The following is a 17,565-nucleotide window of genomic DNA, read 5'->3' on the forward strand; positions in this document are numbered from 1 at the left end:
CACTGCTTGTCACCGATCCTACTTTCTCTGTAAAGATGCTGCTCAGCTCAGCAACAGCCCAGAAGAGTGGGAATAAGGCTTGATGTGTTAAGAACTGTTCCTTCCGCCTGTGACAGCAGAGGTCAGTGAGGTTGTCAGGAAGCCTGACAAAGAGCAAGCCTATTTCCCACAGTAAAAAGTCCCAAACTGTACTGTCAATCCTTTAACGTAAAACTAAAACACTCACAAAAATAATACATTTGAGACTCTTTGCCACATTTGTAAAAAGGAAAAACAAAAAAATCAAAAAATGTAAAAAAAATCCTTTAAAATGTTGTAACAATAGCCTTCTTATAACAAATATCTTACAGTTTAAGACACTTGGTGACTTCCTGAAGGTCACGTATCAGGGCATACACAGTAAAGTTTTACTATTAAAATTATCTATTTGGTAAACAGATAATTCCATCAATAAAGAGAAGAGCTCCATCAATAAAATAATTGTTTTGGAAAGAAGAGTCAACTTTTTCCAAAATGTCAAAAAAGAACAAGGATGTAAACACCACATTCTTAAAATATTAATACAACAATATTAATTCAGTTAAATAAATACATAAATAAAAGAAGTGGCACTGACTTTATGGCAATTTTTTAACATAAAAATGTAACTGAAGGATATTTTAAAATAAATAATTGCTCCAAACAGGAACAAGCATTTCTGAGCACAAACCGAGAGCATCTGAAATAAAGTGCTATGAAACGAAGCAGTTCCACACTTCAATTTGTTCAGCTATGAGTAGAAATGCCACCCAGATCTTCAAGTCTGAAATAGTCATGAAGGGAAAGTCAGCGTCACTAAATGCCAGGCTCAGGGTTATCTTTTGTCATTTTTCTTTTTTCTTCCAGTGTGTGCTTAAATATTTTCTTCAGGGTGTTGTAGACTATTGGTCCATTTTCAGAATCAAAATTAACCTAGTGATAAAGAAAATTTATGTTCAGTATACTATAACAAGAATTCAGGATACTATAACCAGTCTTTATTCTGGGAGAAAAGAAAGGGGGTGGAGAAAAACAAAGACTTACAAACAAAATTACATACAATTTTATAAGGACACACAATACAGTTCACATATTAGTTTAAATTAAAGTAGTATATTAGAACTGCCAATTATGTCAATACTAAACTTACGAATGAAAACTAAAACAATTAAATCTAGTGTCTGGATAGATACTGTACTCCTGAAGCAAGCCAACAGTGAGTGTGATGGGGGTTTTGAATCCAGAGACTAATCATGGCTGGCCTAAGGGAAAAGTCTCCTTATTAAAACAGTGCACACCAGGTTAAGTGTTGCACTGAGGTGACCTGAATAGGAAGCCTAGCTCTCTGTAAGCAACTGTAGCCTCGGGTCATATCTAACCTTTCTGTAAAATGGAGATCACAACATCCATCTCCTTAGGATTTCCGTGAGTACAAAATAGGAAAATCTAACATGGGCATGACACATGTAAAAACCTCTCTGTAAAAGTTAATTTCCTTTCCCATTGGTGGGAAGGCACCATGGACACATATTTGGATTGCTTATCCAAGTTCACTGTATTGCAGGGTTGCAATGACATTAGGACAGAGAACCAGGGCAATCACCACACCTCCACCCTACTCCCACTGCCAAACGTGCAACTCCCAAGATCAGGACTCCTTGACCAGTGATCCCTTCCCTTCTGGAGGGAGACAGGAAGGCCGTTCCCTCCAGGGGGGCTGGGAAGGGTCTCACACAACTTGTGGACACTGGCAGAAGACATGACAGTGTTGGGTCAAACAACTTTATGACTCAAGGCAGCACATGCTCCATAATCACATGGGTTCCCTTGCCTTCCAAGCCCCCTGGGGATGATGCAGGGGGACACAAGTGGAGGCCACACAAGCAAGGAGTCTGCCTCACTGCTGAGGAATTCCCCAGTGTCTGATGAGGGAGCTGTGCCAAGGCTGCTAAGCTGTGGCCTGAAGGAAATCTCATCTATTACACTGGAAGCAGATGCTACACAGATTTCCTTCACGAGCTAATCTGGAATAAAAGCTATCAGGGCCTCTATTCCTAAGACTGTACACAAGGGGAGAGACCCAAGAACAGTCTTCTAACATTTTTATAGACAGGTTTGGAACAACCAATATATTTAACTTTTCATTAGTATTGCTGTAAAAGGTCAATAGAAGTTGTAAAGAATTTCTACTGCTTTCAGGGAGACCAGTATTAAGGACTTATTTTTAATTAAATTCAGAAATTTAACTTTATCTTAATCATTGTTTTGTCTATCCTATCTGCAAAACTTAATAATATTAGTAATGGCCTGAACTGCGTACTTTTGTTACACACCAAACCATAACCCTCCCCACACAGCAGGTAATCTCTGGGTCTATGAAAACATAAACACAGTTGTAAAAGATCACATAATTTGGTTTTGATGTGCTAACTCTGGAAATAGTCACAAAGAGACTGACTGAGAGGATACAAAGTGGTTAGTGCTGTAAAGCTCTAGATGAAGAAAAAAGCTCTGGATGAGGAACAAAGAAATCTGTAAGAAGGACATCACTTTGGAAAAAGTGGATGGGGAAAGAGATTGGTAAATGAGTACAAATAACAATTGCTATTAATATAAATGTTTGCCAAAGATGCTGTCATCAAAAAACAGGGTTCTTTGTTTAATGATATTTTGGTATCACATACAAGAAACACAAAAAAAATTAGCTGAGGGGAACCTTTTCTCTTGGCACGAAATCTGGCATCTTTCTTCAGTCAGGAAAGACTGCTGCAGGACAAAAGGATGTGCATGTAAAGGAAACTTTGCTTAGGATCTGCCAACCAGACACGGTACTGAACTGCCAAAGCTGCATGTTAAATTCTCAATAGGCGGTTTCTTGTTCAGACCCAAAGTAGAACTGGCTCAAGAAGAAAAGATTCTCTCCCAGGGTTAGAATTCTACTAGGCACGTGATTTTAAAATATTTCGTCAACACTTAATTGTGTCTCTCTGCATAAAAGTTCTTTGTTTCAAAGTTTTCCTTCAAAAAACCCATGGTTCAGCCTTTTCTTATATCATTGTTAGGAAACTGGTATTTTTTAGCCAAAAGTCTGTAACTTTCATGAAATGTCAAACATATTTCCACTAAAGGGAAACATGGCCAAAAGTTTTATTTTAGAGAAGGATGACAACCTCTGGATTCTGATTTACTAAGATTATACTGTGGTCTGAAGTGGGAAGGAGGAGTGCAACCCACCTTAGTGAAAGCTTTAATGGCGCGGGCAAGAACAGCTTCCTCCACGTCTGCAGGAATCGTCTGCAGGCTCACTATGCAATGCAACACGCAAAGAATAGTTTGTTGCTGGCCCTGTTTTGCAGAAATTGAAATCAAACAAGTTGTCTGAAAAATGCCTCAAGAAATAAACTCAAAACAACTGCTGAGCCAAGAACTGGTTTGCAATCAAGTATTCACTACCTCAAATACTAAACTATCTACCAAGGGCTCTACCAGTGTTTACTGTTACACGTTAATCTGAACAGCTTTCAGGAGATAATATCAAAGCTGGTTATTTATTACACAAAATATACTTGAATCTGTAGATAAGTGCAATTTTTAATCAAAGGCCTTCCATGCAGTGTACTGAAGATGACTCATTCTTGCTGTTTCTAGACACATACACTCAGTGTCTGGCACCTCAAGCAGTATGTGTACTAGACAGCTGAGTACTCAGCACTCAGTGCCTTCATCATGTCTTGCCAGTGGCAAACAATACTGAATGGGGAAGGACAGAAGAAGAAAGACCACCACAGCCCTCCAGGAACATGCTAAAGCATAAGGGGAAAGGTTCCTGAAGAATGTGTCCCCAGCTTAACTCCTAAGGGTTGTTTCCTTTGGAGAAGCAAAGGAAAAACCCTATCACTGGAGCAATTTGCATCCAACACACCCTGTCCACTGAGTCACTAATTTTACTTCTGAAAATCTACTCCAAGGACATAATCTGAAATGCAGAAAAACATGCGATCACAAATTATCATTACAGTGATCTGTATCAAAACTCTAAATAATGTAAACACCCTGCATGTGAGGACTGGAGTGAATACTGTGGAAATAGCACGAGACAGAAAAGTACAGGACCTTGGTGCCAGAGTTTGTATCTTGCTCTGACACAGGCTGCGTGCTGTGGGCAGACTGCTTCGCATTCCCTCTTCTGAAAAGTCGGGCCCCTACCTCTCTGAGCGATGGAGATGAACAAAGGTGAAAACAGAAATTATGACCCAGCAAGGGCCTGGCCCACTGCCACCCAGTCAGTGAAAGTTAACTGCCTTCCTTATCCCTGCTCTGGATTCATCTCTGTCATTCAAGTGCTCATGGGCATCACACAACTGTGCACAAATGCCGGTGTGTATCTCTGTGTGTCTATATTAAGCAATAGTTCGTAGCAGAAGTTTGGAAGCAATGAAATGTTTATACCACAGCATAGCAGATTACTCAAGCTGATTATGAGGTAACATTGTTTCCTAAAACAAAACAAATCCTATTTATAGATGAAAATTTACTATCTCTACACGGTTAAAAATATTAAATTGTATAAAAGAATCTACAATGAAAAGTCTCTCTTGCTTTCTAGATCCACTGACTCCTATTACTATTCTCTAAAGTCAACCATTACTATCAGTTCCTTATTTTTCCTTCTATATTTTATATATACAAAATTATACACATAAATGTATATGTGACACACACCCTTTTTAAAGACATACAAATGAATGTATATTCCAACGCACTTCAGTTAGTCACATTATATGCTCATAGTAAATAAGTAGAAATAAACACCTGAAAATGAGAAAGTGATTAGTTATAGCATATCTCATGTTAGAGCATTATCTACCCATTTAAGTTTACATTTATGAAAAACACATGGAAAAACATCCATATTATAATTTTGAGCAAAATGAAGTATAACATTTTACGTGAAATAATTTTTACCAAGTTAACATATGTGTTGATAAGACTGAAAGAAAAAAACTTGAAAATGTTTCAATGAAAATGTTTAAAGTAGCTCTCCTGACTCATTTGATGTTGGGAAAGATTGAAGGCAGGAGAAGAAGGGGACGACAGAGGATGAGATGGCTGGATGGCATCACCGACTCAATGGACATGAGTTTGGGTGAACTCCGGGAGTTGGTAATGGACAGGGAGGCCTGGCATGCTCCAGTTCATGGGGTCACAAAGAGTCTGACACGACTGAGTGACTGAACTGAACTGAACCTGGAGTTATGGGTATTTTCCCATTTTACTTTAGTATCTTCTGAATGTTTATATTGGGGATGCATTTCTTCCCTTACCTTGGAAAATTTTAAATTAGACCTCAATATGGAGTTCTGTGTGAGTCCTCTTTTTTAATGGTTATTTTTAGTGTTTAAAACTTGTACTGAGGGCCTCAGTTAACTTCATCAAGTGTTCAACAGCTGTTTTACCTTTTCTAATAAGAACAGTGCTTCCGAGGCATCTGCACATCTGTCAACCAACATGTCCATGTCCTCTTTGGTTATCACAGGCTCCTTTAGCTGCTCCACCCAAGACCACATCAAACTGCACAGGATGAAAGGATCCTTTTCGCCACATATTCTTTCCCAAGCTCCGTCTCGGGAATTTAGTTCTTTCTAAAAAGGGAAGGAGAAAGAAAAAGAAAGAGAAAGGAGAGTGGACAGGACAAGAGAGGAGGGAAAGGTACAGAGAGAGAGAGAGACAAAGCGAGGGAGAGGAGGGCAGGGAGGCATGCTGTGATATCTGATGAGCCCTAGGCTCTCCAGGAGAGTGAAGCCTCAGGCTCTGAGGTGGGGACTGGAACCCCTCCCAGTGGTCCCACTTTCACTCAGTACCCTGGGCTAAGACATTTGATTTCTCTAAGCCTCAGTTTCCCTTTGTGAAATTCATCCCCACCCCACTGGTGGGGTGAATAAACTGAGAGGGCTGTTAAAGCTCCTGATACTGAGAAGGCTTAGTTAACCAGAGTTCTCCATTTCATTCAGAAACCACAGAAACAATTCAAGAAGGAACCTTTCTTTTCAGGCTCCTTAGAACAAAACAAATATTTACTGCAAGGAAGTTGAATGGTAAAAGAAAAGTATAAAAGTGCCAAAAAGTTAATAAATGTGGTATATATAACCTATTTCTTTCAAATTCCTTTTTAGAATCCCATGTAAAATTTAACAAGTTCTGCATTCTGAATTTGATAGGGTAAAACAACTAGGAAATTTTGCCAATACTCCAAATGCCTGGAGATAATTTAAGGAGATTTTAAAACTTTACCTCACAGAGAGTAGGGGGGAAAGTAAGGTAACTATTTTTAATTTTGAGAGGGTTCAGATTTATGTTTTAATAAATAAAATACATGTTTGCAATAGTAATAAGCAGAATAATTACCACCATTCATTCATTCACCCAATCTAATATTTATAGAAAACTTGTAGTATGACAGGAATGATGACACAAGACTTTTCTCTGCTTCTTATAGCAACCCAGCATGGAGGTTCCCTTTACTGATGAACGTACTGGGAGGCTCATAAAAGAAGAAGTGACTTTCCCAGGAGCCCAAACTAAGAGAGCACATTCCCGACCCAGATCTGCTCTACCCCAGTCTGTGATGTTTTTCTCATGCTATCAGGGTCCTCCAGCACTGGTTTCTCTTTATTTTCTCATAAATAAGCCCAAACTTTTAGTTACGCATAGTCCTTCATATCTCATAGATCATGTACATAGCAGAGTAGCTTTTATTCAATTTTATGTTATTGCACAAACGACATGACTTACAGACCCTCTTAGTAAAATGGCCATTACATCATTGCTGTTTTCTGAAAATTTCCAATGGGGCTAGGAAAAACATCAGGGATGATGTAAAGTATTAAACACATGAACTGTATCCTGGCTCTGCTATATTCAGACCACATGACCTCAAGCACATCCCTTGACCTCTGTGAGTTTTCCCACCTGTGATACTTACTTCGTAAGTACTGAAAGATTAACAAAGAATTTGTAAATAGTATCATCTGTCTCACAGGATTACTGTGAAAATCACATGAAACAATGTGAAAGGGCCTTAGGGGTGCACAGAATTCAACTGATTTTCTTTATTACTGAAAGACCCACAATAAAATTCAGAAAGGAAAAAAGGCAAACCTATCCAAAGGATAGAGTTGTATCTACATCTAGAAAATGCTTTTGTATATATTATGTGTTCAAATAGTTTGGTCATGTGGGGCAGACCCACGATGGGGTGGTGAGCTGTCAAGCCTGAAACCGGAGGTCCTGCCGCTAGCTACTGTGGCTCAGTTAGACGGAGGAGACCTGCCCACTGAGTGGAATGCCTGTTCAGCTTGGAGTACAAAATAAAGAAAATATTTCATGTTGGAAGACAGCAATACATTTAACTACTGATTAAGCAAAACACTACAATTCTGATGAAAAAATCATGCGTGGAAGTGCTCTCCTCCTGTCAAATAGTTGTGAGTGAAGGCAGGCTCCATGCCTCCTCTTCTTGCCTCTGCGTCTGGAAGGCCTGACCTCCTGGAAAGTGTACACACCTTGCTTGATTAGTGGTAGGAGATGGAAAAGCAGCTACAAATAATTCATGGTACATTTTGGGCTAACAAGCCAATATCACTGAGCCAGGCCTCCCCAGGTCAGCCCCACATTTGGGCAGTTTACCATAACTAGGTTTATAAGGCCTGTCTTTTCTCTAATCAGCTGCTCATTCTAGGCAGAGAGCATGATTTAAGACTGCTCCCTCATGAAAGTACAACACAAAACAATGTTAAAGTTTAAAATGTCATATTCTAATTTAAGTAAAAGCCAAGAAATAGAACTCAGGGACTCAATCTCAGATAAAACCAGTGGACAAAGGGGCTCTGTGGCCACTCCCATTTGCTCTCTGGAATCTAACACCTGCCTTGTTTGGGTGGACTGGGGAGGGATTGCTGAGCAGTCAGCATTCATCACTCATCCTTCTGTCCTTACTTGATACTTGGGTTAATGAGCTTTGGGAAAGAATTGTCTCTATTTCATTTTATCTCTCAGCTCGGGGTTCTCAAAGTGTGGTTTCCTGCTAGGGCTCAGGTTAGAGATGCTTCAGGTCAGTTCCTACAGTTGTCTATCCATCTGGCCATCAGTCCCACAGGCCCAGCAAGGAAGAAGGAAACTATGGTCATCAATCACTACCACTGCCATGTTCAGTCAAGCACCCTGACGAGTGCTAAACAGTAAGTGCTTTCTTTCACAGAGACTGAAGTGAACCTATACAAGAGACCTGTGTCTGTTATTTCAATGACAGCAATTTGGTATTACAGTTGAGTAACGACGTTCAAAGGTTATGTATTATACCAACATGTCTTCAAATTCCTGAAAACAAATGAACTTGGGAAAGTGTATTACTTTTGCTCTGACAAAAATATTTCCTACTCATAAATAATTGAATGAAATTCAAATACCTGCCACATTTCTACTTTCTTTTTCACTTCCTCCTTTTCTGCAATCTCATTTAAATTTGCCAGGGCTTTGGCTGCCAGTATTCTCCTTGCTTCAACACTCAACTCAGACTGTAAAGGCATATGTGCAGCAACTTCAGACAGGTATTTGCTGTTCTGAGTTTCATTCCCCAAGAACTGTGCTTTGGGACTGGACCCACAGTCCACAGGGCGGCGGCAAGTCTCACCATCCTCTGCAACAGAGCTTGGGCCACAACCACCATGACTTTCACACTCACAGTGGTACACTTTCTGTTGAGAAGAGTTTGGTCCCTTAGGAATATTTGCAAAGTTTGGTGTGACTGGTTCCCCAGGGTTGTATGAATCTGAAATTCCTGAAGAGAAGGTTCTACTTCGCTGTACTTCCTTTGGAATGCTCGTCCTATGGAAAATTGATGACCCATCATCTTTGAGTCCCTCTGGGACTCCAAATTTAGTGTGATTCCAGAAAGAAAATGTATTGCGGACCAGCGTTTCCTTATTTAAATCTAGCTGTGGAGACTGTGGGGAGTAACAACGGCTTATGTGCTTCTGCTGCCTGGGATTATGGCAAAGCAAGGCTTGGGCAGGCACCGTCCACGGAGTCCTCCCTTGCTCCAGAAGCGACTCGGCCCTTTTTAAATCTGAATCACTGTAGCTGAGCTGCCTTTTCAGATGAGCCAGGGGCTGAAGACACTCGACATTCCGCCTCTTCCAAAGAGGGTCCAACTCCTGCTCACTGGAAAGAACCACATCCTGATTCTCAAAATCCATCACTACTGCATTGGGGGTGAAAGAGTCTGATGCATCACTGTCATGTCTCAGTAACTCCTTATCCAGCTGCCTTGTGATCATCTCAGAAACAGTTTTTTCAATTTCAGCTGAGAGGCCAGGTATGTCTGCCACTTCTTCTGTCACCACTGGCCTGTTCTCAGCTAAGTCCAGCAGCAATTTGCAAACAAGGTGGATAATTTTTGGTATATGTTTCAGAAGTCGTGCCTCATATCCATGAAGCAGATGCCGCTGACGAATGAGATACTGTGCTAAGGTAACAGCATGTGCCTTGGGGTCACAGCAAGAGAATATATTGCGAAGAGGAATCAGAAACTGAGTAAATTCCCTTACACAGAGTAGCTGTCCTCGAGTTTGTATGGAATTAGGTCGCTTTGCCCGAACAAATATAATTGCTTGGTCAGCAGTCATTCTTGTTGCAAAAACTAAGTAACATGCTATTAAAACACCTAAACAGTGAAGAAATGAAGATTGGTATGAGAAAAATTTATATTTTTATTTATACTCTTTGATGATTTTAAAATTTGAATATGTATTAGGAAACCATATATATAGAGGAACATTTTAAGAACAATGATAACTTTTAAACTTTTGGTACAGGGGTTCACCTATTTACTTGTCTCTGTGGTAACCCTCCCCTTGACTTAGAACCCTTGGTTACCTCTGTACCCCAGGGCAAGCACAAGCACTGTCACAGTGAACCTGAGTAGGTGTGGAGTAAGGGAGGATGGCTGAGTGTGGAGGGCAATGACTGAATGAACTGATGACCTGGTTCATTTACCCTCATTATGCCTAACTCCAACATGGAAGGAAGCCAATACTGCTTTCCACTCTGAACAGTTCTTAAAAATTTCTATTCAATCACTCTGTACATTCTGTTTAGAACTTCCCACCCCTTTCAGCTTTGACATCAATTGGTGGCACATTCCAGACCTGCATTTTTCCCACTTGGGTATTTTTATCTTTGGTGACTATTCATTTTCACAATCTATTTTGTCTCTTGAAGTTTCTTCTTTAAGACTAAACTAATGCCTAAACTAATATATATTTTCCTCCAGACCACAGATACTTTTCTATAAGTACTTAATATTAAGGAAGACCACATTAACCGTGTAAAAACTATGTACTATCATTAATACTAAACTGAAATGAATAATAAAAAGGTGATAAATTAATTTAAATACAATAGTTAATTAACATCAAAAGGCAAATCAAAAGATACCTGTGTGATTCACGAAGTTTCTGAATCTCATTACATGTGAAAATCAGAACCTCTGAAAAATGCCTGTTTTCCTAGTATGAGGTAAGGTCCAACATATCTTTCTCACTAGGATAAGGCAGTTCTTTAGGGTAAGCATGATATATCTGCAGAATTATCACATGGAATCCCTAGAACAATGAGATCTTGGCTCAACCATGAGAGCTGACCATCTGGAGCAGAACTATGTCCCCATCTGAAGATGCTCCCCAGTAAGTGGGAAGGCCAGTGGTAAGTGCATGGGTACATTGTAAACAGAGTCAAACTCTGGTGTCTGGTTGGATTAGATGACTAAGGAAGATTCCATCCTTTTTGTGCCCTAGTTTCGGCATTGCACTGATATTCTGCTGCATTTTAAAGTAAAATCATTTATTTTTATACATAATTTAGGCACAGTTAAGACTCTATAAACAAAATCCTTGTAGCTGTGGCTTTAAATCATGGTCCTATCACTTACTAGATACAGCAAATTAACCTCCTTCAAAACTTACAGTGTTGCTAACAACTTAAAAAGATTATTGGATGAAACAATGCTTGCTATTTCCATTATTATTTTGGTTTAGGAAGATAAAATTTTAAAAAGACTTATGTATTAAAAACAAAAGTATTGACTTTTTTCCTTGAAAGAAGAAAATCAGAAAGGTCATTCAGCTAGCTATGGAAACCCACCTATTTCTCAATACGATGCAGTTTTAACTCTAAATCATTCAAAAAATACTCTCATGGATATATGGTCACTGAAACTATCTATTTAAGATATTTCAAGTATCTTTTATTGACTTGTTCCATTTGACTCCAAACCTTTGATAGGAATATGAAAACTATCCTTAAGAACTAGGAAATATTTTTCCTTATATGTTTAAATACACAGAAAGGCAATAAAACCACCCACTAGAATTTACCTGTTCGACCAAGCCCTGCATGACAATGGATAGCTACTTTTCCTTCTTGTAAGGCAAATGTCATCACCTTCACCATATCTAAGATGGTGGTAAGGGATGCTACACCATAATCCTTCCATCCAAAGTTGTAGAAATAAACTGGACAATGAGAAAGAACAAGAAGAAATCAACATGTAGGAGAAATACTTGCAAAGACATTTGAAAAAACTGACTGAAGTCATGAAAAGTATACAGCTGTAAAACATGCAGATCTCACTAGATATGTAGACCTAAAATAACAGGCTTTTCCCATTTCCAGTAAATTTACTGTTAGCATTTCTTAAAAAGCATATTCTGTGTTATTTAACTCATTTCCTGCTGAAACTCAGAAATAATTAATGAAAAGCAGGATTATAAATTAAAGTTGATAACCTATGCCAAAATTACTCTACCATGGAGGGAAAGCATGCAACCTTGTTTAAGCACTGAAACCTGTCTGACTGACTGATAAATGACATGAGGTGGTACATATAGATTTTTCTAACTAGTGGGATAAAAAGCTAGCATGAACTTCAAGTTGTAGAAGTGGCACAGGTTGATACTTTCCAGCTTGGTGTCAATGACACATGTTCAGTGGATTCTATGCTGAAGCTCCTGTGACTCAGAGCTTCTGGACTTGTCACATACAGAATCCCCACATCCTACCCACAGGTTAGAGCTATGCGGTAGGTAAAAACACAAATAAGTCCTGGGTTCTAATCCTGTTGCTATGTTTAAGTTGTGTAATCCTGGGCAAGTCAGAACTTCCTCAGTCTGTGTGACCTCATATGTGAAGCACAACAACTATATATATATATATATATATAGTTAAAAGTTCATTTATTTATTTGGCTGTGCTGGGTCTTGGTTGCAGCATGTGGGATCTACTTCCCTGACCAGGGGTGGAACCCAGGCCCCCTGCATTGGGAGCACAGTCTTAGCCACTGGACCATCAGGGAAGTCTCAGAACAACTATATTACATGAATGCTTTAAGGATTAAATGAGATGACAGGTCTGACATACTGTTTATGTTAATTATGCAGGTATTATTTCTACAAGGTCTCCACTCAAGATCTCTCTCACAGGAAAAAAGAAATTGTGTACTTTCTTTACTTTCAACACCAATACTAAATAAGATATTTAAAGACAAAGTTATCTCATCTTCACTTTTCAGAAGCCTTACTACTATGCATGAACTTTGTTTCCATCACCTTTTTAACCTAAGAACTGAGCAGACAAAAGTCTCTGAGTTCTGTCCTTGGTAATGTATGGAGAGGAGGTTGGAAGGACTTACTGCCTGCCTCCATGAAAGCTTCAGGAAGGTATGTGAAGCCACTTTCTTGTTCCAGAGGGTTCCCACAGCTGGCATGCTCACCAGGACGCTGCAGGTTAATGATACTTTTTATGCCGTGGCTTAAAGGGAAAAGAAAAAAATTAGTCATATTGGGGAGGCAGTGTTAACAAAAAATAACCATTTTTGGTATTAATGAACATTAACTACTCTTACAACTTTGTCTTACTTGAAATAAGTTCCTCACATTTCTGTTGGTAAAATGAAAGCACTTTTCTATTTTAAGTCAAAAGCAGTGGAAAAGAAGACATAAGCTGGCTTATTACAGTGTGTAAACATGCAACATTTACCTTCGGAACTGCTCAATGATACAGAACTTCTCCAGGACCTCAGTGGATGGGCGTGCCATGGCCAGGATATTATCAGTGACCCTACAGATGGGAGGAGGGACTGATGAAATGCACAGAACTGAGAAAGCAAGATTTCAAGCCCTTACTTTTTCTATGATTTCAACAATACTGTAAGATAAGAATCTCCTTATACAAATCTGGCTTCAATTCTGTATTATGATTAGGACTCTAAGAAACCCTCACTTCTTAAACCCCTGGAAACAATTCCAGAACATAATGTATTTATGGGCTCCAGCAAAGTATCTTCAAGGACTTTGATGAGATTCTAGAGGACATAACAGAATGATGGAGAAACCTCAACTGGCAGCAAAATAACATCCTGGATTAGTTATCCAGAGGTTACTGACTAAATGAGGAGGGCCAGCTGGGAGGTATTTTTAGTTACATAGTTATCTGTACCTCAATTATCTAATGTGTTGAGTGAGGGTAATAATGCCTGCCTCATAGGGTTGGTGTGAGAATTCAATATGATGAGTATAAAGTCTTTTAGCATAAATTCTGGCATGTGGTTATGAATAAATGCTGAGTTATTGTAATTTAGAAAAAAAATATCACTTTGGAGTCACTCAGGCCTGGTTTCAAATGCTGGCTTTTCTATTTTCCAGCTGTGCAGCAAATTACTTAGTCTCTCTGGACTTCAATTCCTTACCAATAACATGACACTAACAATGCCTACTTAAAAGGGTTTTATGAGCATAATAATTTGAAAATGTCTAGCACTGTGACTGGCCTGTAACCAAATGGATGTTTACCGAGTGTACAAATGGATAGAGGCCCAGTAAATGGCTGTCATTCTCACTAGGGCTCTAACTTCCCTCTGTTTTGATCAGATTTCCCGCCAGTGGTCTGGTGAAAGATACCTAAGACAGACTGTCACAAGTTGTGGGTTACAAGAACCTGAGAGGAGTAACAGAGACATCAGATGAGCAGGTCAGGATTCAGAAAGATACCATCTCTCGTGCCTGGGGCAATATCTAAAAACAGGGAACCATGAAGGTTTGGGATCCCCCAAATTTAATAGCACTTAGTGTAAGATTAGGAGAGATGTAATGTGAAAGCAGCAGAAGTGAAAACAAGATAGTTTAGTCAACAATAAACCAGAAATATTAATGTGACCTTAAGCTGCATTATTATAAATATATGTGTCTGACCACATCTCAGGAGTAGTGTTTGCTTTTTTCATGACACTCTAAAAAAGTAGTGATGAAGGTAGTGACAGTGGATCCCAGACTATAACACTACACATGTACCCAACACATCCAATATGAAAAATACAGGGCTGGAGCTTAGTAAACTGGCTGACAAATACCTAATTTGTAAATGGATTCTTACTTTATAAAATGATTCACCAGCAGAGTTCTTTAAATAGTGAATTCCTCTTAGTGCATTCCAAATATGGTTTTAAATATCAGAATTTTTCAGAGGTATCACTATATCAAAAAAGGTATACTTGACAATTTGCTAGTAATAATAAAAATAGCATGATTCAATAATGAATGAATTACACTTACATACCATAAACAATGAAAGCATTTTACATCATTTACTAAACTGACAACTTATACCACCCTCTACTGAGGCAGACTGGAAGTGTATGTATTTGTATGAAAATGTATCCTTTTATACAGAATACAGGAACAAAATAAAAATGAGGCTAAAGTTCACCTGCATGAAAGTGAAAAACTACCTGTATACCTCGTAATTTCTCAAATTTATAGCTGAATATTTTAATTGTTTATAGAAATCTCTGAAATTTAAAATCTATCTAGTTACCAATTCTTTAAGATACTTTACCTACAACATTCTACTTTATTAAAAAAAATAATCCTAAAGGGTTGGTTTTATTATTTCCATTTTACAGATGAGGAAACTGTGGTTCAGAGTGCCTGTGAGTAGGCCAGATTGTCAAGAGGGGAAGCCAGGGATGGAAGGTAAGTCAGAGGTCCTCTGACTTAAAAATCCCACATTTCTTCTTCTACTGGCTACTGCCTCTGGCCATCACCTATACCTCCATTTCCTTTTCCTACTTAGCAGTAGGTGGGAGCTATCAAAGACTGACAGAATCACTTACCAGGACGAGTAGATCCCTTTAACAGCTTGTTCCTGTTCACTCCAGCGGGCTGCATTTTCATACTTGCAAGCTTTGCCACCACATGCCATAGAACAGGCCACGTGTCCAGGAATGACATGCCGCAAACGCTCTCCAACTTTTGTATATTTTGGCGTTGGACGTCCTGAATTTCCTAGAACATACGAAGAAGGGAAGATTTAAAATCCTACTCTTCAAATGGAACAGTAACAAGGGAAAGAGCTTCCAATTTCTCTCAGGATTGCATATGACAAGTTGGTGCTAAATCCCCTTCTTTTTGTCAGGAATAAAACTGTTTCCCTTTCATATAAGTACACTATCCTTTACTTCAGAAAAGGCCTTTGCACACAAGAATCTCCATATGGGGTACTGGTAATGAAAAGGAAGAAACTGTTACAGCAGATCTTCTACAAAGAAATGAGTTTTACACAAGAACTACATTTTTAATGAAAAAAACATAAAACATTCAAGCATTTTTATCTATTACATGTCTACTGAATCTCTTAGCATAACAGACAATAAGTATAATGTAGAATTCTCAAAATTTTTAAAGGTATAAACACAGCATAGCTTCTTCACAATCATTATATTTAAACTCAAAGGTGTGTCAATCTTTAAGAAGAAAAGGAGCTTTACTTTTTCTCTCGGGGCAAGTTGGGTTTCTCTCAGCACAGCTGACAGAGGACATGGCCACCATCACCTGGAGAGAGGACGAGGACAGCACCTTGGCAGCAGAGCTGCGCCGCCCCTGCTGCAGCCGCAGGATAGGGTCGGAGGCAGAGTGGCGACGACCCTCAAAAAAGGAGCTGAGGAATGGCACAGCGGAGAGCCTCCGGGGTGGATCCTGCATGGTGCTGGGCTTCCAGGAGGGAAGAGCTGGAGGCGAGATGTCAGCGCCAGCCTGCTCCATGATGAAGTTGCACTGAGATGTGAGCATCACTCTGCGTGATCTAACCGCTGTTCAGGATAGGCTGACTTGTTTCCATAGTGACAAACAAAGAAAGTACTGATTCCCACTCAGATCTGTACAAGCAAAATCCCTTATGAATGGATTGTGTTTTGAACAGATTGTTCAAATATAGGGAAGAATAACATGTATTTTAAATAGATTATACCTAAAATGTGACTTTTCTACTGTTTCTCAAATACCTTCAAAAAGATCTGACTGCTCAGAGAATTGTATCTAAAATATTGTAATGAATTTAGAAAAATCTCTTTATGATGCAAACACACACATTATTAAAATACCTAAATTTTGTTCTTCCGTTCATATCTATTCTCTGAACATTTTGAAAAATATTCTCTTTCTACTCCTCTCTGGAAAAGGGCAGATAAAAAGTTAATTGTAATAAAGTGGGACATATTAGATATCTCTAACATTATTAAAACATAATTTTTCAAAACCAAAAATCCCTCTATTTTTTGTTTAGTTGCTATATCATATCTGACTCTTTCACAGTCTCATGAACTATACCCTGCCAGGCTCCTCTGTCCATGGGATTTCCCAGGCAAGAATACTGGAGTGCACTGCCATTTCCTTCTCCAGGGAATCTTCCTGACCCAGGGACTGAACTCACATCTCCTGCACTGAAGGTAGACCCTTTATCAGTGGGCCACCTTGGAAGACAAAACCCTCTATTATTTTATAGAACAACTTAAGAAATGCTTGGATAGAAGAAATAAAGACATCTTGAGGGCTGGTATACTAACCAAAAGACATTTATTTTCATATTTCTATTTTCAGAATGTGAAAATCCAATTCTTGGTTATTGGATAGTTAAAGCAGTCATAACTACAGCCCTCAAAAACTCAAAAGACATGCTTTTGTGTCTTTTGTTGCTGACTAAGGGGAAAAGAGAAGCTTCTATAATGTCTTGGCAGAGACATAGGAAGAAAATCCACTAAGTATCACATTTTTTAAAGGAACTGGATGAGGGGGAGGTTGCAACTTGAGGATAAAGGATATAAAGAACACAGAAACTGTAACAACCACCCATTGTCCGCCTCCTCTCTTGTTAATGTCAAACTGCAACACCCTCACCCCACCCCCTTGTCTTTTTCTCTTTCTGTTTCTCCAAATGGTATTCTGGCCATGTGCAGATGGAAACAAACCATTATCACAGATAGGGCTCTTTGCTTTGTTATGTTCTATTTTAATAATTAATAATGCTTTAAAACTTGCTCTTTTTAAAACACACCCCCATTTCTCCAAATGGATATGTTTTGTCAAATAAGATACAGCAGCTCAATTTGGTGTCTAAATTCAAGTGTAGCACCCTGCCCCTATCATTTTGTAAACAGCAATG

The 17,565-nt window shown here is 38.9% G+C and overlaps 1 protein-coding gene across 4 annotated transcripts in view; it reads right to left on the reverse strand.

Annotated features, from left to right (window-relative positions):
- Positions 1–468: 468 nt before the first annotated feature.
- PTPDC1 (protein tyrosine phosphatase domain containing 1) overlaps positions 469–17,565 on the reverse strand; it is a 71,103-nt gene continuing 54,006 nt past the window's right edge. The window contains exons 2-10 of one of the 4 annotated variants that reach the window (XM_010835969.1): positions 15,896–16,282; positions 15,242–15,413; positions 13,111–13,191; positions 12,764–12,882; positions 11,451–11,588; positions 8,484–9,739; positions 5,475–5,660; positions 3,253–3,363; positions 469–951 (exon numbers count right to left, since the gene is read on the reverse strand). In XM_010835969.1, the coding sequence (XP_010834271.1) occupies positions 835–951; positions 3,253–3,363; positions 5,475–5,660; positions 8,484–9,739; positions 11,451–11,588; positions 12,764–12,882; positions 13,111–13,191; positions 15,242–15,413; positions 15,896–16,196 (2,481 nt within the window). In that variant the 5' untranslated portion in view covers positions 16,197–16,282 and the 3' untranslated portion in view covers positions 469–834. The remainder of the gene's footprint in view (positions 952–3,252; positions 3,364–5,474; positions 5,661–8,483; positions 9,740–11,450; positions 11,589–12,763; positions 12,883–13,110; positions 13,192–15,241; positions 15,414–15,895; positions 16,283–17,565) is intronic. The other 3 variants (XM_010835965.1, XM_010835967.1, XM_010835968.1) reach the window with 3 other exon arrangements.

This window comes from Bison bison, unplaced genomic scaffold, assembly GCF_000754665.1.
Source record: "Bison bison bison isolate TAMUID 2011002044 unplaced genomic scaffold, Bison_UMD1.0 scf7180017864057, whole genome shotgun sequence".
NCBI lineage: Eukaryota > Metazoa > Chordata > Mammalia > Artiodactyla > Bovidae > Bison > Bison bison.